This window comes from Narcine bancroftii, chromosome 1 (assembly GCF_036971445.1).
Source record: "Narcine bancroftii isolate sNarBan1 chromosome 1, sNarBan1.hap1, whole genome shotgun sequence".
NCBI lineage: Eukaryota > Metazoa > Chordata > Chondrichthyes > Torpediniformes > Narcinidae > Narcine > Narcine bancroftii.
Genome location: NC_091469.1, coordinates 70,351,978 through 70,379,510, shown reverse-complemented (window position 1 = coordinate 70,379,510; position 27,533 = coordinate 70,351,978). Strand labels below are relative to the sequence as shown.

Genomic DNA, 27,533 nt, shown 5'->3' with positions numbered 1-27,533 from the left:
AAATCCCATAGGCCTTCTCAACTATCAAATTGTGCTGCAACCTTGGATTTGGACTCCAAGGTCTCTCTGTTCCTCCACAGTGTTAAGTATCCAACCATTAACCCTGTACTCAGCCTTCTTGTTTGATCTTCCCAAATGCATCACCTCATGCTAATCCAAACTGAACTTCACCTGCCTCTTCTCCACCCAACTCTACATGGTGCACTGACCTTTACTTTGCTGAGGATAATAGACAGCTCTCAGACACCTCCTCCTATCAACCCCACCCACAGGACCCCACCACTACACATCAAGCCACTGAGAATCTTCTCCAACCTCATCTTCTCTAGTCACCTCCCCTCCACAGCCACCAACCTCATTCTCTCCCATGCCCGCACTTCCCGTTTCTACCTTCTACCCAAAAAACACAAACCTAACCATCTGAGCACACCAATTGTTTCTACCTGCTCCTGCACCACTGAACTAGTTTTACCTTACCTTGACTCTATCTTTTCTCCCCTAGTCCAATCCCTCTCTACCTACATTCACGACACCTCACATGCTATCCATCTCCTCAATGATTTCAGATTCCCTGAATCAGAATGCCTCATCTTCACAATGGTTGTCCAATCCCTTTATACCTCTATCCCCTACACAGAAGGCCTGAAAGCACTTTGCTTCTTCCTGGACCAAAGGCCCTACCAGTCATCCTCTATCACCTCCCTCCTCCACCTGGAAGAACTTGCCCTCATTCTAAACAACTTCTCCTTTTACTCATTCCACTACCTCCAAATCAAAGGAGTGGCCATGAGTGTTTGTGGGCTTTGTGGAGCAATCCATGCTGCAAGCCTACACAGGAAAGACCTCCTTAACTCTTCCTCTTATATATCGATGACAAGATCAGAGCTGCCTCATGCGCTCGCAATGAGCTTATCCACTTCATGGAAAACTTCCATCCTGATTGCAAACTCACCTGGTCCATCTCCGATAACTCTTTTCTCTTCCTGGATCTCTGTCTCCATCTTGGGAGACAAGCTGGTCACCGATATATATTACAAATCCTCCAACTCCTACAACTACCTTGACTACACTTCCTCACACCCTGTCTACTGAAAAGATTCCATCCCTTCTCTCAATTTCTCCATCTCTGTCGCATCTGTTCCCCAGATGAGGTCTTCCAGCCCAGATCTTCCAAAATGTCTGCCTTCTTCCACAAAAGTGGTTTCCCCTCCACCACTCCCATTCATCTGCCCTGGCCCTCTCTGCCCCCAGATGCAACAAACATAGAACCCCTCCTCCCTCATCCTCACCTACCACCCCACCAGCCTCCACATCCAACACATTCTCTGCAAGAATTTCTGGCATTTATTACAGGATCCCACCACCACACATATTTTTCCTTCTCCTTCCCTCTCGGCTTTCCACAGGGATGTTCTCTCCGGGATTCCCTCGTGCCCTTCCCACCCATCACACCCCAGGTACCTTCCCCTGTGCCAGCAGGAGGTGCAACACTTGCGCCCAGACCTCCTCACTCACCATGGTCCGGAGCCCCAAAAAGGCCTTTCAAGTCAAGCAAAAATTCACTTGTACATCCAGAGAACTTATTAACTGCATCCGGTCCACCCTTTGTGGCATTCTCTACATTGGAGAGACCGGTTGCAGATTGAGAATCGCTTCACTGAGCACCTCTTCTCAACATCAGTGACCTCCCAATAGCCAACGATTTCAATTCCGAGTCTCAATCCCACACTCACGTCTGTCCATGGTCTTGTGTACTATCCCTTCCAGACCACCCGCAAATTGGAGGAACAACACCTCATTGCTGCTATCCCCTTTCTCCACCTATCATCCCCTGCCTATGCCATTCCCCTTTCCCTCCCTTACTCTTTTGTTCAGACGTTTGCAAGCATTTTTTTAATACTTTGATGAAGGGCTCAAGATAGAAATGTTGGTTCTGCATCTTTACCTTTGCTACATAAAAGACATTGTTTGACCTACTGAGCTTCTCCAGCATTTTGTGATTTTACTTCAACCATGGTATTTAGAGATTTTTGTGATTTACATTTAATCCTGTCTATATCTTTTTGGGTTTTTTAAATTTTTTATTTTTCACTCTATGAACCATACTGACCAAAATACGCACAGATATTTCCCTAATGAATATAGTCTCATTTTCTCCCCTTTCCCCCCCACCCCTCCCTTCCGTCCCTCCTTCACCACCCCCCCACCCCCGCCACTCACTCAACATTCAACCTACATGATACATTAAACCCATTAAAAAATGTCATCACACAATGAAAGTAAACAAGAAATTTGTGTCTTCTATTTTTACATACTGGGTCAGTTCATTTCGTTGTCTTCTCCTTCTGTCATTTTAGGCAGTGGAGGTCCATGGTAGGACTTCTCTGTTGTGTTCCATGTATGGTTCCCAAATTTGTTCCATTACTGTGATGTTATTTCTTAAATTATATGTTATTTTTTCCAATGGAATACATTTATTCATTTCTATGTAACATTGCTGTATTCTCAGGCTATCTTCTAATTTCCTACAGCTTTAGGCTACAGCTGTAGCCTTAGCTACAGCTAAGGCTATCATAATAAATCTTTTTTGTGCTCCATCCAAATCGAGTCCAAGTTCATTACTTCTTATATTACTTAGAAGAAAAATCTCTGGATTTTTTGGTATGTTGCTTTTTGTGATTTTATTTAATACCAAGTTTAGATCTTCCCAAAACTTTTCCACTTTCTCACATGCCCAAATTGCATGTACTGTTGTTCCCGTTTCCTTCTTACAGCAAAAACATCTGTCCGATACTGTTGGTCCCATTTATTTAACTTTTGGGCCTGTGTAACCAATTATATTGTATCATCCGTAACCTCGTGTTTATTGTATTTCTCATAGTTCCGGAGCATAGCTTTTCCCATGTTTCATTCTTTATTTTATGTTTAGATCTTGTTCCCATTTTTGTTTAGGTTTACAGCTTGTTTCCTTGTTCTCTTTCTCTTGCCGTTTGATGTACATGTTTGTTATAAATCTTTTAATTATCATTGTGTCTGTAATCACATATTCAAAATTGCTTCCTTCTGGTAACCTCAGACTGTTTCCCAATTTGTCCTTCAAGTAGGCTTTCAGTTGGTGATATGCAAACATTGTACCGTGAGTTATACCATATTTGTCCTTCATTTATTCAAAAGATAATAATTTATTTCACGAAAAACAATTTTCTATTCTTTTGATCTCTTTTCTCTCCCATTCTCTAAAGGAAAGGTTATCTATTGTGAAAGGGATTAGCTGATTTTGCATCAATATTAATTTTGGTAATTGATCATTTGTTTTATTCCATTCTATGTGAATCTTCTTCCAAATGTTGAGCAGATGGTACAGTACTGGTGAACTCCTATGTTGCACCAGCTTTTCATCCCACTTATATAGTTATTGTTCTGGTACCTTATCCCCTATTTTTTCTACCTCTAATCTGGTCCAATCTGGTTTTTCCCTTGTTTGATAAAAATTGATAGGTATCTTAATTGTACTGCTCTATAATAATTCTTAAAGTTTGGTAGCTGTAAGGCCCCTTGTTTGTACCATTCTGTTAATTTATCTAGCGCTATCCTCGGTGTCCCCCCTTTCCATAAGAATTTCCTTATTATTTACTTTAGCTCCTTGAAGAATTTCTCTGTTAGGTGAATTGGTAATGATTGAAATAGGCATTGTATCCTTGGGAAGATATTCATTTTAATACAATTTACCCTTCCTATCAGTGTTAGTGGTAAGTCTTTCCAATGTTCTAAGTCGTCTTGTAATTTCTTCATTAATGGCTGATAATTTAGTTTGTATAGATGGTCTAGATTATTATCTAGTTGTATACCTAGGTATCGAATTGCTTGTGTTTGCCATCTAAATGGTAATTCTTTCTTAAACTTTGTGATATCCGCATTATTCATTGGCATTGCTTCACTTTTATTTGCGTTGATCATGTACCCCGATACTTCTCCATATTCCTTCAATTTCTTATGTAATTCTTTTATTGATATTTCTGGTTCTGTTAAGTATACTATGACATCATCTGCAAATACACTGATTTTATATTCCTTCTCTTTTATTTTTATCCCTCTTATTTTATTTTCTGTTTTATCAGTTCTGCCAGTGGTTCTATAGCTAAAGCGAACAGTGACGGAGATAGTGGACATCCCCGCCTAGTTGTTAGCTTAATTTAAATTGGTTTGATATATATCCATTTACTGTCACTTTCGCCAATGGTCCCTTATATAATGTTTTAATTCAATTAATATATTTCTCTGGTAGGTTGAACCTCTGTAGTACTTTGAATAAATAATTCCATTCTACTCTGTCAAAGGCTTTCTCTGCGTCTAACGCAACCGCCCTCATTGGCATCTTGTTTCCTTGTACTGCATGGATTAAGTTAATGAACTTACAGATATTGTCCGTTGTTCGTCTTTTCTTAATAAATCCAGTTTGATCTAGTTTTACTATTTTTGGTACACAGTCAACCAATCTGTTTGCTAATAGTTTAGCTATTATCTTATAATCTGTGTTAAGTAGAGATATTGGTCTATACGATGCTGGTGTTAGTGGATCTTTCCCCGTCTTTAGTACGACTGTAATTATTGCTGTTTTGCATGAATCTGGCATGTTTTGTGTTTCTTCAATCTGGTTCATTACTTCCAGGAGTGGAGGAATTAATAAGTCTTTAAATGTTTTATAGAATTCTATTGGGAGTCCATCCTCTCCCGGTGTTTTATTGTTCGGTAGTTTTTTTTAATATATCCTGTATTTCCTCTATTTCAAATGATTTTATTAATTTATTTTGCTCCTCTTCTTGCAATTTTGGTAGTTCAATTTTAGCTAGAAATTCATCTATTTTGTCTTCTTTCCCTTCGTACTTAGTTCAATATAGTTGCTCATAGAATTCCTGAAGTTTTCATTGATCTCCGATGGGTAATATCTAATTTGTTTGTCCTTTTTCCTTGATGCCAATACCGTTCTTTTAGTTTGTTCTGTCTTAAGCTGCCAAGCTAGTATTTTATGCGTTTTTTCTCCTAGCTCATAATACTTCTGTTTTGTCTTCATCATGTCTTCTCCACCTTATATGTTTGTAGTGTTTCATGTTTTATTTTTTTTGCCCGCCAATTCTCTTATTTTTGTTGCATCTTCCTTTATTGCTAATTCTTTTTCTGTACTTGCTATTTCCCTTTCCAACTGTTCTATTTCCTGATTGTAGTCCTTCTTCATCTTAGTTACATAACTTATTATCTGCCCTCTGATGAACGCTTTCATTGCATCTTATCTTTCACTGATTCCGTATTTATTTCAAAGTACATTTTAATTTGTCGCTCAATGAATTCTCTAAAATCCTGTCTTTTAAGTAGCATGGAGTTTAATCTCCATCTATACGTTCTCTGTGGGATGTCCTCCAGCTCTATTGCCAATAACAGGGGTGAGTGATCCGATAACAATCTAGCTTTATATTTCGTTTTCCTAACTCTCCCTTGGATGTGGGCTGACAACAGGAATAGGTCTATCCTTGAGTATGTTTTGTGTCTACCCGAATAATATGAGTATTCCTTCTCCTTTGGGTGTTGTCTCCTCCATATATCCAAAAGTTGCATTTCCTGCATCGATTTAACCATAAATTTGGTAACTTTATTCTTTTTGCTAGTCTTTTTTCCAGTTTTATCCATCTTTGAGTCCAAATTAAGGTTAAAGTCCCCTCCTATCAGTACATTCCCTTGCGTATCTGCAATCTTCAAAAAGATATCTTGCATAAATTTTTGACCTTCTTATTAGGTGCATATACATTGAGCAAATTCCAAAATTCTGAATATATCTGACACTTTATCATTACATACTTCCCTGCTGGATCTATTATTTCCTCCTCTATTTTGATTGGTACATTTTTATTGATTAATATAGTTACTCCTCTGACTTTTGAATTATATGATGCTGCCGTTACGTGCCCTACCCAATCTCTCCTTAATTTCTTGTGTTCCACTTCAGTTAGATGTGTTTCTTGCACGAATGCAATATCAATTTTTTCTTTCTTCAGTAAATTTAACAGCCTCTTCCTTTTCATTTGGTTATGTATTCCGTTAATATTTAAAGTCATATAGTTCAACATGGCCATTTTATACTTTGTTTACGTTTCCTTTCCGCTTCCTCATCACCACCTTTCCTCCTTATCCATTTGTTTTCTTTTTTTGAACACATTTTAAGACAACACTTCTAAAACATAAAATAATTCCACTATTCCCGCATCTAAAATTCCCTTAACCCCAAATGTCCCTCTCCTCTCTGAGTTGGCCCTTGTCCCTTGTCGGGCAACCACATCTCCCCTCTCCATTTGGATTGCGAACCCGCTCTCAAGTGTCAACTTATTTCGCAGTGACTGTCATTCCCTCCCACCCAGCCCCCTCCAGAAGACTTTTATCTTCACATATAACAAAGCTCACTCTCTTAATTCCCCCCTTACTTCCTTTCTTCCCCTTCTTAGTTCTTACTTTATTCTTCTTCTTTATATGAAGTTTGTCGTCATTCTTGTTCTTGTTGCATCTCCATCTCTCTTTCTATTTTGCAGGCGTTCTGCAAATTCTCGTGCTTTTTCCAGATCCGAGAACAGTCTGCTTTGCTGTCCCGGGATAACTATTTTAAGCACCGCTGGATATCTTAACATAAATTTATAGCCTTTCTTCCATAGGATCAATTTTGCTGCGTTAAACTCCTTCCTCTTCTTGAGTGGCTATATTAATTAGCAAAAATGTGCCATTTAAAATAGAAGAGGAAATAATAGATCCAGCAGGGAGATATGTTATGATAAAATGTCAGATATATTCGGAGCTTTGGAATCTACTTAATATATATTCACCTAACGAAGAAGATCAAAAGTTTATGCAAGATATCTTTTTGAAGGTAGCTAATACACAAGGGAACATACTAATAGGAGGGGATTTCAATCTGAATTTGGATCCAAATATGGATAAAACGGGGAAAAAAATTAACAGGAAGAACAAAGTAACCAAATTTATAATTAAATCAATGCAAGAAATGAAACTTGTGGACATATGGAGGAAACAAAACCCAAAAGAAAAGGAATACTCATACTACTCGACTAGACATAAAACATACTCAAGAATAGACCTATTTTTGTTATCAGCTAGTATGCAGGATAGAGTAAGAAAAACAGAATATAAAGCGAGAATGCTATCGGACCATTCACCCTTAATACTGACAGTAAAGCTAGAGGACATCCCTCCAAGAATGTATAGATGGAGATTAAACCCCATGCTACTTAAAAGACAGGATTTTAGAGAATTTATTGAAAAACAATTAAAAATGTACTTTGAAGTAAATACGGAATCAGTGGAAGATAAGTTTATACTATGGGACGCAATGAAAGCATTCATTAGAGGACAAATAATAAGTTATGCAACCAAGATGAAGAAGGACTGTAATCAGGAAACAGAACAGTTGGAAAGGGAAATAATAAACATAGAAAAAAAATTAGCAATAAAGGAAGATACAACCAAAAGAAGAGAATTGGCGGATAAAAAAATAAAATATGAAACATTACAAACATATAAGGTGGAGAAGAATATAATGAAGACAAAACAGAAATATTATGAACTAGGTGAAAAAACACACAAAATCTTAGCATGGCAGCTTAAGACAGAGCAAACTAAGAAAATGGTATTGGCAACAAGGAAAAAAGACAAACAAATTACATATAATCCAAAAGAAATTAAGGAAAACTTCAGAGAATTCTATGAACAATTATACCGAACTGAAAATGAAGGGAAAGAAGGGAAAATAGATGAATTTTTGACTAAAATTGAACTACCAAAACTACAAATAGAGGAACAAAATAAATTAACAGAACCATTTGGAACAGTAGAAATACAAGAGATAATAAAAAATTTACCAAATAATAAGACACCAGGAGAGGATGGACTCCCAATAGAATTCTACAAAACATTTAAAGATCTAATAATACCGCCCCTCCTGGATGTAATCAACCAGACTGATGAGACACAAAACTTACCAGATTCATGTAAAACAGCGATAATTACAGTGATACTAAAACAAGGGAAAGATCCACTCTCACCAGCGTCATATAGACCAATATCTCTGCTAAACACAGATTATAAGATAATAGCTAAACTATTAGCAAACAGATTAGCAGAACAGGTACCGAAAATGGTAGATTTAGACCAAACTGGATTTATCAAAAAAAAGACGCACAACAGACAATATCTGTAAATTTATTAACTTAATTCATGCAGTAGAAGGAAATAAAGCACCGGCAGTAGCAGTTGCTTTAGACGCAGAGAAGGCCTTCGACAGAGTAGAATGGAATTACTTGTTCAAAGTATTGCAAAAATTCAGTTTACCGGAGAAGTATATTAATTGGATTAAAGCATTATATAAGGGACCGTTAGCAAAAGTGACAGTAAATGGACATGTATCAAAGCAATTTAACTTAAGCAGGTCAACGCGGCAGGGATGCCCACTATCACCATTATTGTTTGCGCTAGCTATAGAACCACTAGCAGAATCGATAAGAATAGATAATAATATAAAAGGAATAAAAATAAAAGACAGGGAATATAAAATCAGTCTATTTGCGGATGATGTGATAGTGTACTTAACAGAACCAGAACTATCAATAAAAGAACTATATAAGAAATTGAAGGAATATGGAGAAGTGTCGGGATACAAGATAAACGTAAATAAAAGTGAAGCAATGCCTATGAATAACGCGGATTTCTCAAAATTTAAGGAGGAATCCCCATTCAGATGGCAAATGCAGGCAATAAGATACCTAGGTGTGCAAATAAACAAAAATCTAGGCCAATTATATAAACTCAATTACAATCCACTAATGAAAAAATTACAGGACGATTTAGAGCATTGGAAAGAGCTAACACTGATAGGAAGGATAAACTGTATTAAAATGAACATTTTTCCAAGGATACTATACTTATTTCAGGCATTGCCAATACAACTGACAGAAAAATTCTTCAAAGAGTTAAAGAAAATAATAAGGAGATTTTTATGGAGAGGGGGGAAACCGAGGATAGCACTAGATAAATTAACAGAATGGTATAAACAAGGAGGCTTACAATTGCCAAACTTCAAAAATTATTATAGAGCCGCACAATTAAGGTACCTATCAGATTTTTATCAAACAAGGGAAAAACCAGACTGGACGAGACTAGAATTAGATAAAATAGGGGAAAAGATACCTGAACACATATTATATAAATGGGACGAAAAATTGGTACAACATAGAACTTCACCAGTATTACACCATCTCCTCAATATATGGAAGAAGATTCATGTAGAAAGAAATAAAACAAATTATCAAATACCAAAACTAATATTGACGCAAAATAAGCTACTCCCTTTTACAATAGACAACCTTTCCTTTAGAAAATGGGAAAAAAAAGGGATTAAAAGATTAGAAAATTGTTTTTCAGGAAGTAGATTTTTATCCTTTGAACAAATGAGAGATAAGTACAATATAACTGGAGATACAGCGCTGGCATATTACCAACTGAGATCCTACTTGAAAGATAAATTAGGAAGCAATTTGAGTTTACCAGAGGGAAATAACCTTGAATATGTGATTACAGATACAATGTTAATCAAAAGATTTATAACAAATATGTATATCAAACTGCAAGAAAAGGAGAATGAGGAAACAAATGGTAAAACTAAACAAAAATGGGAACAAGATTTAAATATAAAGATAAAAAAGGAAACATGGGAGAAATTATGTTCTGGAACGATGAGAAATACAATAAATACGAGGCTGCGTATGATACAATATAATTGGTTACACAGACTATACATTACACCGCAAAAGTTAAATAAATGGGACCCAACAGTATCTGATAGATGTTTTCGATGTAAAAAAGAAAGGGGAACAACAATTCATGCAATCTGGACATGTGAGAGAATAGAAAAATTTTGGGATGATCTCAATCAGATATTAAATAAAATAACAGAAAACAATATACCAAAGAATCCAGAGATCTTTCTCCTAAGTAACATAAAAAATAAAGAATTTGGAATTGACTTGGAAGATGCACAAAAAAGATTTGTTAAGATAGCCCTAGCCGTAGCAAAAAAATGTATTATGTCAACCTGGAAATTGGAAGATAATTTGAAAATACAACAATGGTATATAGAAATGAATAAATGTATTCCATTAGAAAAAATAACATATAGTTTAAGAAATAATATTGAAATATTCGAACAAGTATGGGAGCCTTACATTAAATACAATAGCGAAAACCTACCGGGAACAAACATTACCTAAGTTGATGGAAGGAGAAGAAAAGAAAAGAATGGACTCAGTAGAATTTCTGGTGTATTTTTGTTGAATGACAACATTGTCTGACTGAATTAATGCAACCTAGATTGTATACCTAAAATGGATGGGGGGGGGGGGGGTGGGGGGGTGGCTTGGGAGGAGGGAGGGTGGGGGGAGAAAAAGTCACTGTAAATGTGTGAAAAAGAAAAAGTGTATATCATGGCTATTGTGATTTATGGTGTGAAAAATTAAAAAAAAAAAAAAAACTCCTTCCTCTTCTTCAGGAGCTCAAAACTTATGTCTGGGTAGAAAAATTTTTTTTGACCTTTGTATTCCAGTGGCTTTTTGTCTTCTCTTATTTTTTTCATTCCCTTCTCCAATATATTTTCTCTTGTCGTATATCTCAGGAATTTTACTGAATTTTTGTTGTAGCTGTAGTTTAGGGGCTAATGTTCTGTGTGCCCTTTCTATTTCCATTCCTTCCTGTAATTCTGGAATTTCTAGGACCCTGGGGATCCATTCTTTCATAAATTCTTTCATATCTTTGCCTTCTTCATCTTCCTTAAGGTACACTATCTTTATATTGTTTCTCCTATTATAGTTTTCCATTATATCCATCTTCTGAGCTAACAACTCCTGTGTTTCTTTAACTTTTTATCAGATTCTTCTAATTTCCTTTTTAAGTCGTCGACTTCCATTTCTATGGTTGTTTCTCATTCTTCCACCTTGTCTACTCTTTTCCCTATTTCTGTCATTACCATCTCTAATCTACTCACTTTTTCTTCTGTACCTTTTTTTCTTCTTTTCATTTCATTAAATTCTCGTGTCTCCCATTCTTTTACTGATTCCATATATTCTTCAAAAAATTTCTTATCTTTGTACAGTCCATTCCCTTTATCTTCTATTTCTCTGTGCATTGCTTGATGTTCTCCCTCCTCTTCCCCTGAGTCCACTCCAGGACCTGTGTCCTCTACCTCTCTTTCTTGCATCTGTGTCTCTTCTAACTTTCTTGTTGAGCTGTTTGTCTCAGTTTGCTGGGTTTTTTTTTTCTTAATGGTGTCTTGATGTTGGTCCTCTTCCTCTGGGCTGGTCATCTGTTGAGTCTCTGATTTTCTTTTTTCATTCTCCTCCCTCTCATTCCAGTTATTTTCTGTATCTTCCTGCTGGGAGCCCTCCTGTCGGGTCTTACTCAACTGTTCAAGCTGTGGACTTCCACTCCACAGCTGGTCCACCCTCCTGTCGGTGTTGTGTCTGTCGTGCACATCGTGCACCTCTATTTGGCTCCGTGAGCCATCCTTGTAGTCCTGCGCTCGGTGGGTCGCGACCCTTCGGGGTTTCCACTGACCTCAGGGAGTGGGCTCCTCTCTCCACTGCGGGTCCCTGCTTCTTCGTACAGGTAAGGCCTTCACCTTTCTCTTCTGACGTCTTTCCTTCTTTACTTCCCGTTGTTTTTGGCTTTTCTTTCTTTGGTGCCATTTTCTCCACACCTTTATTTTTTATTTGTTGTGGTTTGTGTTTCTGTGGCTTTGCTTTTTCTTTACTTTTTTCCTTCTTTTCTGGAGATGGCCGGTGTTCTCCTACCGGCCACTACTCCATCATGTTATATATCTTTTTTTTTAAACAAATCCGACACCATAAAGCAGGATATTTTTTCCAAGTTCCTTGTAGCAATTTTAAATTTAGACATATAGCACAGAAACAGTCCACTTCAGCCTACAAGTCCATACCACCCAATTTACACCTAATTAACCAAAATCCTCAGTATGTTTTGAACAATGGGAGGAAACCAGAGCCCCAGTGAAAACAAAGACACAGGGAGAGCATACAGACAACAATGTGGGGTTCGAACCCCAGTCCCAATCATTGGCATTGTAAAGGCATTGCACTAACCACTACACCTAATGTCCTGCACATTAGAGGGAGGCAAATGTAACCCTGATATTTAAAGGGAAATAAAGAAAATTGGTAACTATAGGCATATTAGCCTAATCCATATAACATGGAAAAATGTCTGTTTATTCTTAAAATAGGACACTTAGAAAATATTAAGATGATTAGACAAAGTCAACATGAGGATATACAAGAGAAAAAGCATTTGAAAAATCATGAAGAACCATTCACTGGCAAGGATGTTTTCCTACAATTAGTGATTAGTGAAATCACACATGGATTATTGTGTGGCATTAGATCTCCTTACTCAATGAAGAAGCAATTTGTGATAGAGAAAATGCATCAAAGATTGATGGCAGGGAGAGATTGGATAAACTGCATCAGCATTCACTGGAGTTTAGAAGAATGAGATAATATCTCATTAAAACATCCACAGTGCACGTCAGGATGATTATAAGGAGGGGATATAGAACCAGGCAAACTGGCAACACTTGTTCTCTTGTCATTGGAAATTTAGGGTGGTGAGAAATATTTAAAAATCTGACATCATAAAACAGGATGTTATTCAAGTCACCCAGTAGCAATTGCAGCAAGCTATTTTAATTGTTCAGAGAACAATCAATTTCCCAGAAAAGCTGAAAAGGAAAGTTAACAAATGGAGAAATCAAAGGCCAATAAATTCCCAGCACATAACATGTATTCCAGAATATGAACAGTGGTACATGTGGAGATAGTAAACATCTTCCAAAATTGATAAATTGTGGTCCCTGTGCATGAGGAGGCAAATGTAACCCTGATGTTTAAAGGAAAAGAAAGAAAATAGGTAACTATATGTCAGTCCATTCTGAAGGATGCAATGTTAGCAGGATAATTAGACAGTCAACTTGAAGTTATAAAAGGGAAAAATCATTTGAAAACAAAAAAAAATTCATGTAGCAAACGAGAGGTAGCGAGCAGTTAAGTTAAAAATGGTGTTGGCCTCCACTCCAAGAGACTGAGTTCACCGCAGCAATGCTACTTTCCTACAATCATACAAAGCCTTAGTAAGATCACACATGGATTACTGTGAGGAGTTTTGATCACCTGACCCAATGAAGAGTATACTTGCAATAGAGGAAGTGCATCAAAGTCTCTCTCACCAGATTGATTAGTGGGATGGCAGGGAGAGGATTGATAAACTAGGTCACTATTCTCGAGTTTAGAATCTCATTAAAACAAACCCAGTGCGTGACAGGATGATTATAAGGAGGGAATCTAGAACCAGGCAAACTGGCCACACGTGTTTTCTTATCATTGGACATTCAGGGTAGGGAAGAGTTTCCAGTATCTGAGATGAAGAAATCTGTGGAATTCTCTGCACTGAAAGCTGGAGAAATCCAATCGCTGGACAGACTGCTGTATGTAAAGGGCATCAAATGACATGGGAAGAAACTGCTTCCCTGAAAAGTTAACTCTGGTGAAAAGTTATCAAAGTGAACGACTGACCATCTCTTTCCCCCACAGAAGCTGTCTGACCCACTGAGTTGCCCGGCCACAGCGACCCTGTCTGACCTGCATTTTTTTTAAAATCGACTCAAGATTCCAGCACCTGCAGCTTTTATGCATTATTTTCCATCATCTGTTTTTATTCCTCTCCTTCTCCCTTTGCCAGACGTTTACTCCCTCCCATTAGTAATCACCTTGTCGTCATTGCAAACCCTGGCTTCAGACTGGATTTGCTGTTGTTGCATTTGTTCCAGCTCCCCAATCATCTTCTGCTGGCTCTCGAGCTGGTTCTGCAGTTGTACTTGCAGCTGGTACTTCTCCAGCTCGGCGGTTCTGCTCCTGGCGTCCTCGCGCCGCAGCTTGGCGTCCAGGGCGACGATCCGCGCCTGCAGCTCGGCGCCGCGCGAACTCGACACCCAGTAGCTGAGGAAGAAGGCCAGGCACGCGACCAGCGTCAGCATCAGGAAGAAGAGCGGCGTCGAGCGCGCATTGCGCCGCCCGTTCCCCAGGCCCACCATCAGCGGAAAGCGCTCTGGCTCCTGCGCTTCGGTGTCCGGCAGCGGGAGAGAACCCGAGCCAACGATCGCCAGAGGGAGGAGGGGGTGAAGCTTTGGCGCGAGACTGAACGGGGAGGCAGCGGCAAAGAACTCTGGTCCTCGGGCGAGCACCTGCGGACCGTCGCCCCTCCTCCGCCACGGGATTGGCGCAGGCAGCCTCCCGACTGCAAAATGCGTGGCTGAAGGATGTTTCAAAGGCTTGAGGAAATTGAAATCTGGCTTCAAAAAATATAAACGCAAACGCCAGAAAGGTAAAGGCTTTATAAATTAATGAGATGACACGACACGAAACGTTGACCGACCCGTTCTACTCATGGTGGCTGCTACCTCGCCCATTGAATACTTCCTGCAGCATCTCATTGTTTGCTCAAAGACATCACCTAGTTGAATTCAATCTCTCCTCTACTATTAGCCATCCTCCAAACAAGCTTTGCTTCTGAAATTCTCTTTCTAGTTGCGTTGCGTTTCCAGCATTTTCTATTTTTTTTCAGATTTGCAGGGTTTTTTTTTAGTTTTGGCATTGCTGGTTAATTTTCATTCACTGAAGAGGTACAGATATCATTTATGTAAATAGGTAACATTTCATTGCTACTGTGAATGTAATCTTACAAATTTTGTTCCTCCATAGAATGCTGAACAACTAATGACTCTGAAGGCTTCTTCAGGTGCATTCTCCGCCAAGAACGCGCCTGCAGAAGCGGATTCAGACCTGTGGAATGGTCATTCCACAGCGCTTTCAGCGCTGGCCACCTGAAAGGGACAGCTTCACGGGAGGCGCCTCAGAGCGCACTCCGGCTCCTGTCCCTTCGGGCTGTCAGGGTTGGGACGGCTGGCTGTCGGAGTTGGGACAGCCTGCGCTGGCCACCCCACAGTGTGGGGACTGATATAGGGCTGTGAGGAGAGAGCAGGGCAGCGGGATCAGTATGGGGACAGGCCGCGCCGGCATTCATGTGCCGGGGTGGGGGGCCTCAGTGCTCCAGCGATTATCCCTCCCTGAGGAGGGTTACAAAGATCGCCTCGCATTTGCCTCCTGCCCTTTTAAGTGGCATCCTGACTGCCGCATATGGGTATAATATCCGGATTTACATCGGGGGATTTAGGCCATCTGAAAGTGCCGCAAGTTTAAATGAGGGCCCATATCTACCTGGAATAAAAAGGTTGAATAAAAATTCAGTCCAACATTAATAAACTGAGTCAAGAATTAACAGAGTATGCCAACATAGACTACAAAGTGTAATTACAAGCTGTCGTTCATTTGTTGTGATTTCTGTTTTTAGATTCGGTTAGGGAAGTTTGAAGAATATAAGGAATTATAACTGATACTGATGCAGGAAAAGTGCAACAAAGAATACTGAACATTTAAGTGCCTATTTTTTCTGTTCTCATGAGCCCGAATCACAACTGACAGAAAGTTAACCAAATGAAAGTTCATGATTGAAACAGTGTGGTTTTAAAGTTGTTGTTGAGAATTTCTGCTTCTCCATAGCAAATGATGCTAATCGGATCATACAAATCAAAATTTAAATCTTTGATTTCAATCCTGGGCAGAGATGAAGAAACCAAAATCCCAATGACAGCTGATAATCAGGGTTTCTGAAACTTGAGCAAAAATCATTTGTATTTTCTCATGTGGCAGATATTAAAAATATGATTAGTATGCAGGATGTTTACTACATTTCTTTAAATTATTTGAACATGATACATATCCTGTTAAGTAGAAGCCAAGTCAAAGTGAAAGTGCCATATCTGTGTAATACCATTGGCATAATAAAGCATCATGAGCATTGCAAAACAAAATTTGACACCAAGCTAACAAAAGATTTTGGATAGGTGAGTAAAAGCTTGGCCAATAAGGATTGCCTTAAAATGTGTATTTACACTGAAGAGGTGGAGTGATTTAGGAGATGAATTTCAGAGCATACAACATAGGCAGCAGAAGACATGGATGGCAGTGGTCAATTAAAATCAAGGATCTGCATGTGGCCAGAAATGTGGATGAAGAAGAGAAGAAGAGATAATCACAGAATTGGAAGAAGTTACAGAGATGGAGGGAAGTGAGACTGTGGAAGCATTTGGAAACATTCATGACAATTTAAATTTAAGGCATTGGAAAGCATGTGGTGAAGGGTAACTGGTTGAGTGAGCTAGGACTCAAGCAGTGTAGCATTAGATGAGTTCAAGTTTATTGATGGTTGATTTTAAAAAAGAGCACTGGAATAGTCAAAGCGAGAAATAAAAGTGGAATTGCTAGTTTTAAGCTAGGATTACCCACAAAAATTGTATAAAGGAAAACCGGAAATGGGCTTCAGGTGTGGGTTAGAAATTGGCACTCCACATGGACCTGTATGTAGGTGAGACTCTTTTGACTTGAATTATCTAATATATTCATTAGGATTATGGGAGCAGACTTCCCGCTGGACCCCTAGTTGTATTTATTGGGAAACATAGTGGACATGGACAGAAAATTAACAAAATTTCAAATTAGATATTACCCTGTCGGTAGCAAAAAAATGTATTGCGATCACCTGGAAGTCCAACTTCCCCCTACTCATCACTTGATGCTCCATGGAGATGCATAACTGTGTGCTCATGGAGATGATAACATATAATTTAAGAAATAAATATGACACTTTTGCCAAAATATGGCATCCTTATCTAGAGTACTTTGGTGCCCAGTTATAATAACAGCTCACAGATCTAAAAGTCTGATAAAACATGTAAAAACAACAGCAGTGAAGCACCTCAAAGATTGGAAGTAGATTAAAAAGACTGGTGGTACGCTGAATTTTTCTTTTTTCTGTCTCTTTAGTTGTTTTGGTTTTTTTTATGTTGGAGAGGAGGGAGGGGAATTACAAGTAAATTGATATTGTATTTGAATCTCAGAAGAAAATTGTACTAAAAGAATGTGTAAATATGTTAAAAATGACTGTTTTCAAACGTGAAAGTAATCTAGGGTCACTTGATTTGCCAAATAGAAATACAGTACACCCTGTTCAAATTTAAAATCAAATTATTTCTAATTTCCATATTTGAGATAAAATAATATTACTACACGGGAAAAACTAGTATACTAAAAAATATTGGTAGCACGGTCATCTAGATTAAATAAAAAATTTAATCATGTTAACTTTATGCAGGCCAGACCCTGTTACCAAAATATTCATTTCTTATCCAATTAAAATATGTCATGTATTTCAATGCCATACCTTTAATTATATTTCACTGATAATTTGCTCTCCTTAACAGGTCCTTGTTTTGTAGAACTTGCTTATAAAATTCCTTGCACTGACAGTCTATGTTCCATTTATTATTATAACACAGCTTCTGCTGTTGTCGCATCCAACTTATTTCGTTCTCTTGTCCATTGAATAAGAAAACACTCTCAACATTATGAGCAGGTATGTTGAACATGTACTTGCATGAAATTAAAAACTTGGAGAATTGCTTTTCAAATTTAGTGTGTTGAAGGGGAAGCAAAGAATACCATATTTCATGGCATAACTTACTTTTCCATTCTTTGGGATTACATTGCATCTCTTGATCAACTAATTTTTTAAATGTTGTCCACTGAAGAAAAGGAACATAGTCATCGATTTTTACTCCCTTTTTTAACACTACACATGATGATTCCACTTGTTCCCATGCAGGAAGAGTATTTACTAACATCCATGTAAAAGTATCGAATTCTCCAAGAGATGAAATCCATCTCAAAAGATAGTTATGGCAAGTGCCGTAATAATTATCCATTTCAAGTTGGAATTTTTTTTGTTCAAAAGTAATGTTGCCTTGGCACTTAAAGAGATAAACTTTTCATCAATTCTTTCTTTTACGCAATTAACAAGTTCCTTTAAGTAATGAAGTACTTCAATAATGCTGCTTGCTCTTTTTTCATTTTGTATAATCCTATTGCTAAAAAGTTATTTAAAAACTGTGAACAAGAAATAAATAGGCCTTGCTCAATTTATTATTGAAAAAGTCAACAAGAATTTTCTGAACCTTTTCTTCAGAATTTCAGTGCTTCAAATAAACTGACGATTCTCTCAACTGCGTTTATTAAAGAGACCCAATGGGTTTTAGAATGCGAGAGAACTGAAGAATACCGAATGTCAACAAAATCCTTTAATCACTCAGTTTGAACAGTATAAATGCTGAAGTAGGAAAACAAGTTCATGACAATTACTTCAACGTCAATAGAAAGATCATCAGATGCGGTTTGAGCAGCACGATGCAGAATATGAGTGGGACAGCCAACGCCTTCCACAGAATCATTCATGCTTTACTTCAACTTTGAATAGTCATTGTTCACACCTTTATGCAAATATCCACCAAAATTAGTATTTGTATTATCTTAGCAAAAGTTGTACAATTTTTCTTGTTAACTCCTAACTCAATAAGAATTTCTCTGCAAAAGCTTGCTATAATTTCTGAGGTCTCATCTAAAAGGGATTTTAATCGCAACAGTTTTATCAGAAAGCCTTTTTCTTAGGGAGAAAAAGCACAATTGAAGGGAATTTTTTTTCTTCATTGATGTTCTTTGCATCCATGGATATGCCATAAAAAAGATGAGGCATTTATATCTTTGACAATCTCTGCCATGGTATATGGAGCTATTTACAAATATTTGGAGGTACAGGGATTGATAGGGAGTAATCAGCATGGTTTTGTCAGGGGTAGATCATGCTTGACAAACCTGATTGAGTTTTTCGAGGGGGTTACAAAAAAGGTTGATGAAGGGAAAGCTGTGGATGTTGTCTATTTAGACTTTAGTAAAGCTTTTGACAAAGTTCCTCACAGGAGGTTAGGAAAAAAGGTGGAGGCATTAGGTATAAATAAGGAGGTAGTGAAATGGATTCAGCAATGGTTGGATGGGAGGTGTCAGAGAGTAGTGGTAGAAAATTGTTTGTCTAATTGGAGGCCAGTGACTAGTGGAATTCCTCAGGGATCGGTCCTCGGTCCACTATTGTTTGTTATATATATTAACGATCTGGAAGTAGGGGTAGAGAATTGGATAAGCAAGTTTGCAGATAATACAAAGATTGGTGGTGTTGTGGACAGTGAGGAAGATTACCATAGATTAAAAGGTGATTTAGGAAGGCTGGAAGTGTGGGCTGAGAAATGGCTGATGGAATTTAATACAGATAAGTGTGAGGTGTTACATTTTGGAAAGGCAAATCTAAATAGGTCATATGCATTGAATGATAGGCTATTGAGATGTGCAGAGCAACAAAGGGATTTCGGAGTGATGGTAAATAGTACCCTCAAGGCTGATACTCAGGTAGATGGTGTGGTGAAGAAGGCATTTGGAATGTTGGCCTTCATAAATCGGAGTATTGAATTCAAGAGTAGGGAGGTTATGATGAAATTGTACAAGGCATTGGTGAGGCCAAATTTGGAGTACTATGTACAGTTTTGGTCACCAAATTATAGGAAAGATATAAACAAAATAGAGAGAGTGCAGAGAAGGTTCACGAGAATGTTGACAGGATTTCAAGGTTTGAGTTACAGGGAAAGGTTGTAGACTGGGGCTTTTTTTCTCTGGAGCTTAGGAGATTGAGGGGGGACTTGATAGAGGTGTTTAAGATTTTAAAAGGGACAGACAGAGTAAATGTGGATAGGCTTTTTCATTTAAGAGTGGGGAAGATTCAAACTAGAGGCCATGGTTTAAAATTGAAGGGGGAAAATTATAAGGGGTACATGAGGGGAAATTTCTTTACGCAAAGGGTGGTAGGGATGTGGAATGAGCTTCCGGCAGACGTGGTTGAGGCGGGATCATTGGTTGCATTTAAGGAAAGACTGGATAGTTACATGGAGAGGAAAGGACTGGAGGGGTATGGACCAGGTGCTGGTCAGTGGGACTAGGAGAGTGGGGATTTGTTACGGCATGGACTAGTAGGACCGAACTGGCCTGTTCTGTGCTGTAAGAGGAAGAAGAGGTACAAGGACTGCCTAAAGAAATCTCTTGGTGCCTGCCACATTGACCACCGCCAGTGGGCTGATATCGCCTCAAACCGTGCATCTTGGCGCCTCACAGTTCGGCGGGCAGAAACCTCCTTGGAAGAAGACCACAGAGCCCACCTCACTGACAAAAGACAAAGGAGGAAAAACCCAACACCCAACCCCAACCCACCAATTTTCCCTTGCAACCGTGTCTGCCTGTCCCGCATCGGACTTGTCAGCCACAAACGAGCCTGCAGCTGACGTGGACATTACCCCTCCATAAATCTTCGTCCACGAAGCCAAGCCAAAGAAAGAAAGATATATATTTTTTAACTTGTGCAGTAAATTTTGTCCTGACACTTGAAAATTTGGATGCAATTTTAGAATCATAAAATGCTTCCTGTAGAAGTATGTTCATACAGTCATTTGAGTTGAATGACTGATGATGATGAACAGTGTGGAAGGCCATTACAACTTCTACAGTTATTATTTTTATCTTCTTCTCCTGTATTTCTCCTAATCAAGAAATCTGTTATTTTATCAGTTTCTTTTCTAGTCACAGAAAGCCTACATCTTGTGTGCTTCGTTGTTTGTATATGCTGCTTTATATCCAACTTCCCTCCATTTTAGATATTGAATGAACAATTACATACTCCACAAAGAGCTTCAAAACAACGTTTCCCTTGTTTAATAAATGTCCATTCTTCAGAGAATTCATCATGAAATTTACACTTACATTTTGGCGTGTTGGGGTTAAATTACAAAACACAAATTAAAAATATTTTGCTAGCTTACCAATGCAAGAATTGAAAAAAAATAAAGCCTGGTTATTTCACCGATCCATCAATAACAACTGCAAACACATTACTAACACGCTGACTGGCTGGCTGAGATCATTGGCTGCGATTTCGAACAAGTTCATACATGTTGCAAATACTTCCTGTCTTTAGGTGACTTCCTTCAACGTAATAGTGGAGTTAAATAATGTTTTAGTTTTAATGAAGTAAAATTCAAATTGTACAAATAAAATTATTGAAAATTCCAAATCGTACTGCTCTAAACTGCTGAGTTTTGCAGTTTATTTAAAAAAAAACTAATGCAGCACGTTTAAGGCATCCTGATAAAGTCAATGCAAGTCACAGGGCAAAATAATTAAATACAGGGCATGTGCTGTATATATGGGACACCTGGTGAGCCCAGTTTTAAGCAGATGAGCTGAGGTATAGTTGGGTATAGGTGGTTTATTGGAAAGTGGAAGCAAGAATGATATTGAAGATTATTACAAAGGGAAAAAATTACATTTCCAACAAAAACTCATTATATATGCCAGGATGAAATTAGAAGTATTTTACAGCCCAGAAACCCATGAATAGTTGGTGAAGCTAGTTGAGTTGCTATGTGAAGTTTGCACACTTTGCCTGTGACTGCATGGGTGTTTCCCCCCACCCCCAACACCCCTTGACAAATTGGCCACTGCAAACTGCCTCTGGGAAGTTGATAGGGATTTGAAAAATTATAACTTTTGACATACAGGATGGTCACAGGCCATTTCGGCTCACAAGTCCAATTTATACCCAATTAACCTACACCCCCGGTACACTTTGAATGGTGAGAGGAAACCGGAGCCCCTGAGGAAAATCCACGCAGACACTGGGAGAATGTACAAATTCCTTACTGATAGTATGGATCCAAACCCATGATCTGATCACTGGCACTGAAAAGGCATTGTGCTAACCTCTACACCAACCATGCTGCCCTATGTGGAATGAGGGAGAATAAAGTGGGATTTGTGTTGGTTTGATGTTGATCAGTGCATGGTGATCAGCCTGGGTTTAGTGAGCTGAAGAGTCTGTTTCCATGCTCTGTGACTGATCTTAAAGTCACAGAACTACACAGAATGGAAAAAGGTGCTTCAGCCCATTTTGACAATGTCATCCATTCAAGCCTTTTGCCTTAAATTAGCCTATATTCCTTTAAACCTTTCCTATTCAAGTATATATCTAAATGTCTTTTAAACAGCTCAATTGTATCTACAGCTTTCTCTGACATCCAATTCCATAGATCTACCACCACTGTCTTCATGCAAACTTTGTCCCTGGAGTCATTTCCCATTTTAATGTATGCCTCTTGGTTCTCTCCATCCTGGGAAAAAGACTGTAATCATTCACCTTATCTACACCTCATGATTTTATAAACCTCTATAAATTTACTCCTTAGCCTCCTATGCCACAGGGCAATAAGTCCCAGCCTGTATATTACCACCAATTGTTTGTGGTCAACAGTTTGACAAGAACCAGCAGGGAAATACTGTGAATACATAGAGATGAGAAAAGCCATTTAACCTATAATCCACTTTTTTCAAGTGTTGGGAATTAACAGTTTTGAAACACAGTCTTACACAGTGGTATACTTTAAAAACTGTCCTTTAGGAAGTAACAAATTGATTTTGTAGAAACAATACTAAATGTTAAGAAACACAAAGACCCAGCAAAGAAAAAAATAATGGCTACAATGTTCAAAAAGGGGCCATCAGGTAAGGCCATTCAAAGAAATGCCTTTCTTTAGAAGCTGCAAGGTGTTTTATGAGTTCCAAAATCCTAAGGAGACATGTACTGTAGTTAATGATGCAGTTTAAGAAACCCAACTGCCAAATTTTACACAACGTGTTCCCTCAAAGAAAAACAAGATCAACTTTTTATTCCAGAATTTGGATGAATTTTAAACTCCCTTACTGTTCTCAGAATGCCACAGAATTTCAACATTCAAATGAGAAAACTGTCAATGTCTCAGTTTGGTATGCCTTCTGAAACAGTGCACAATATCCCCCTCCCTCAGTTACACTCCATAGTAAAATGCTTCTCACACAAGTCAACTCCAGTTGAAACCACATTCCTTTTGACAACAGCACAGGTTAGATATTCAGACTGTTCAAAATTAAATGCAAACTCAAGCCACAATAGAGCTCCATATGCTGGTCTCCAACGTCAGGCTGAAGCCAACTGACACAGACCCAGCTGCTTGAGGAAACAATGTCTATTGTACTTTCATGTACTAAAGGCTTCACTTCATAGTGGGACTCAATGTCCAATTGAAGGGCATAAATACTGTATACAGAAATCTTCAGAAATTCAGCATTAATAGTAAATGGTGATCCATTTACTCTCATCTTTATGCTCTTCAGAGAGCATTTGTGATAAACAACATTCTCAATCAGTGAAATCTCAACAGAGGTTGAAGCAAGAAGTATAAATTAGATTTAAATGAATTTTGGAAATTTAAAGAAAAAATGGTTGAACTTTATTTCAAAACCTATCTAACACAAGCATTCATTGGAACACCCCCACATATCTAGAATCATACTTGGAAGTCTGGTATTAGTAAATAATCATTTAATCCTTAATTAAAATTACACTTGCACTTGAATACACACAAGGCCTTTTTCTGTCATGTTCATTATAGAACCAGAGATCTAGTATTTCATTTTCATTTTAGATTCATTTTAATACTAAAATAATGTAAACTTAATTACTAAATAAATCTTCCTGAGACAATTTTAATGGGCAATTGGTGTCAAATGCAACATCATAAACAATAGATTGAATTGTTTTGTTCAAATCAGGACGTCATTTGTGGCAATTCACAAATCCATTTTCCTTCCCACATGTTGCACTTTTTTGATCCTTTATTATTTATGTTAAGATCATAACCTTATGGTACTCATAAATGATGTACTAATTGTGCAACAGGGAGAAATGGCAATGCAAATTCATAATATAAGAACACAAGAAATAGGAACAGGAGTAGGATCTTTGATCTTGCTATGCCATTCATGCAGATTATTATTTGATAATCTTCCAATTCATTGCTATTTTCCACCATTATCTCTAGATTATCTGAATGCCAAAGTATTTATCTATTACTCCCTATTTGTTTAGCCAGGCATTCATCCTTCTGCCCACCTACTTCTATCCTCACTTGCATGTGGCATTGAGTAATCTCAAGATTAGCACTCATATGGTCTTATTTTATACCTTTCTAACTCCCTAAATTCACCATGCAAGAATTCATCTCTTTCCATTGATGTCATTAGTACCAATATACTCCAATTTCTGACTGTTCTCCCTTCCCCTTTAAATTGTTCTGTACCCAATCTGAGGAGAAACCTATTTATCAGAGGATGGTGAATCTTTTGAATTCTCTACAATTGAAAGTTGCAGAAGCACAGGTTAATTCAACTCTGAGATGGCAACTCCACCATCCCTGAAACCATTTATTGAATCTTTGGAGCCTTTCCCTTTGGGGTGAACATGATGTCTTCAGTAAGGAGATCAAAATACTCCACAACATTCTAGGTGTACTCTTACTGAGCCCTAATTAATTGCAATAATACATGTACAACCCTGTAATAAAACCTCTGATAATGAAAGCTGACATACCATTTGCTTCAGAATTACTTGCACATTGGCATTGTGCATTTGATCCTTTTGAACATCAACACTACCTATTCTTTCACCCATTAACAAAACATGTTTTTCTTTCGTGTGGATGATCGTACATTTTTTCAGTTTACATTTTGTTTGCAGTGTTCTTATGCACTCTCTCGGCTTGTCTATATCCCCTTAAAGCTTCTTTACATCCTCCTCTGTACCCACAATCCCACCTACAATTATGTCATCTTCAAACCTGGGAAAAAAATCAGTGACCTACACCTTGAATAAAAGGAGCACAGCTTTTCATGATGCCCAACTAATCAGAGCCTGTCAACCTGAGAAGAATACATTTATTCCCACTCTGCTTTCTGTCCATTTATCAATTCCTAACCTGTATCAGCACAATGTGCCGAAATCTTGTTACTTAAACTTCTGTGTGGAGCCAAACAAAAAAAAATGTTCATTTTGGGGAATGTTGAATTTCTCACTCATTGTTTTTATTCTGACAAGGTGTTCTATGCATATATGGAGAACACAAGGATGATTAGAATGAAGGTGGGGGAGCTTTAAAGAATAAAGGAAGCAACATGTGCCTGGAGGCAGAGGAAGTTAGGGAGGTCCTGAATGAATATTTTGCATCAGTATTCCGTAGAGAAAAGGACCTTAATCACGGTGAAATTGAAATTGAGCAGACCTGTGTGCTGAACAATGTGGAGATTAAGGAAAAGGAAGTGTTGGATCTTGGTAAAAACATCAAGATAAGTCCCTGGGGTCAGATGTGATATACCCCAGGCTGCTGTGGGAAGTGGGAGAAAAGATAGCTGGGGTCTTGGCTATTATCTTTGAATCCTCTTTGGCCACATGGGAGGTGCCAGAGGATTGGAGAATGGCAAATGTAGTCCCCTTGTTTAAAAAAGGTAACAGGGAGAATGCTGGGAATTATAGACATCTGAGGTGTGCAAACTATTGGAGAGGATTCTTAAGGATATGATCTATGACCAGTTGGAGAAGTACAGTTTACTCAAGGATAATCAGTGAAGGGAAGGCCATGTCTCACGAGTCTAATAGAGTTTTTTGAGGAGGTAACAAAAGAATCTGATGAGGATAGGGTGGTAGATGTGGTTGTGATGGTACACCTACTGCAGGGGGCAACCTCTGACCCTGCAGAAGACAAAACGTGGCTGGCTGTTAATCAGAATGAACAAAGCCCCACCTGGTCGGGTGTCAATCACCCTCCAGGATATAAGCCTCAGCCACCCCTTCGAAGTCACTCTCAGAGATCACAGCAGATAGCAGCACACGCTCACAGCTGGCTCTATGGAGTTTTACAGCGAATAAAGCCTGTTGTACAGTCTTTTGATTTTGTGTGTTTGCTTCTGACTGACAGCGCACCACAATTTATTCGACATAAAATATTACAAGCTGAGTTTGCTAATTATATGCATTTAAGTTTGATTTAAATATATGTTTAAGCGAGATATTTTAGTATTGACAATTTTTTTTTGTTAGAATTTTTTTTAGGTTAAGTTTTATCTCTTTTTTTGTAAGTGGGTATTTTTTTCCATATATAATATTGTTAATTTTATTAACTCTTCACTCTTTATTTTGGGGGGGGGGAGGGTTGGACTAATTTTAAGTTAGACTATTAATATTGTGTTACAATTAACGGGGGGGGGTTATTTTGTGTAGTTTTCTGATGTAATATTGTAATCATACTATTTTATTTTTTTTTCTTTAAATGTAATTCTCTATTGTATTCATGTTATAAAATTTTAAATAAAGTCTTCAAAAAAAAAAATTACAAGCTGCTATGGAAAAGCTCCTGAGCGCAAGGAGCCTCAAAATCGACCAATGCCATCCGGAAGCACAAATACGCTTTGAGATCTAGAGGCACACAGTCAAAGCGATCATCGAGGCTCATGCTGACGACAACCTGGACTCCAATCGAAAGAGACTAATCTCTTACTCCAATCCAAGCTGGGTCTCCGAGCCTTCCAGGCTCTCAAAGACTGCACTGGGTACTTGGTAGCGATGGGCACCCTCGAGGCCACGAACAAACCTCCCACAAACGTGGTCTTTGCAAGGTACCTCCTGAGTATCAGAGCCCAACAACCTGGGGAGGTGGCTGAGTCCTACATGGGAGCCCTGTGTGAGTTGGCCCGATGTTGTCTGGCTGACCCCGGGGTAAGCAAAAGGGAGGTCGAGAGACTTATCAGGGACACTTCATATGAGGGATATGTGCGAGGGCCACCAGGCAGAACAGAAGAAAATATCTACTCTGGCCAAAACAGTGGAGGTAGTACGAACCCTGGAGGCAGCCTTCAATGCCAGGCTCCCTCAGCCCTCTTAGTGGTCAGCCCTATCAGCTGCTGTGGCCCTGGATCAAGCTGGGGAAGAAAACTTCGCTGCTGCGGGTGCCCAGCACCCCTGTAAGTACTGTGGGTCCCGGTGTGGGTCCAATCGCCGATTGCACCAACACTGCCCGGGCAAATCCCAGTATTGCAAGAAAGGCCACTTTGCGAAGGTATGCCTCTAAAAGCCAGCCGGCAGCTCAGCGGCCCTCTAAGATGTTCCCCCCACTCACAGCCCCCACCATGTGCGATTGCTGGGCAACGCCATTGCCTTAGCAGCCACTTCCAGCCTCCCCAGCTCCGGTGACCCAACTTCCAGCCTCAGCGGCAACGATAACCACGTGTGCGCCATGCGCCTAGCCCTCGCTCTCACCAGCGCCTCCTGCTGAAGACTTCAACCACCTTACTTTCCAGTCTACAGAATGACATCACGTCTGCCGGCCATGATGACGTCACCCTCTCTGACAGCCAGCAGAGTGATGTCACTTTCCCCGACGCACCAAGCGAAGCTGGAGAAGAAGGCCAGCCATACCTCAACCTCCCACGCGGCGCTGCCATCTTGGGCCAGAC

The 27,533-nt window shown here is 38.8% G+C and overlaps 1 protein-coding gene across 1 annotated transcript in view; it reads right to left on the bottom strand.

Annotated features, from left to right (window-relative positions):
- The window catches only part of LOC138739282 (Golgi membrane protein 1-like), a 63,036-nt gene extending 35,721 nt beyond the window's left edge, over nucleotides 1-27,315 (bottom strand). The window contains exons 1-2 of the mRNA XM_069891450.1: nucleotides 27,235-27,315; nucleotides 13,883-14,464 (exon numbers count right to left, since the gene is read on the bottom strand). Of these exons, the coding sequence (XP_069747551.1) occupies nucleotides 13,883-14,464; nucleotides 27,235-27,315 (663 nt within the window). The remainder of the gene's footprint in view (nucleotides 1-13,882; nucleotides 14,465-27,234) is intronic.
- Between the last annotated feature and the right edge of the window lie 218 nt (nucleotides 27,316-27,533).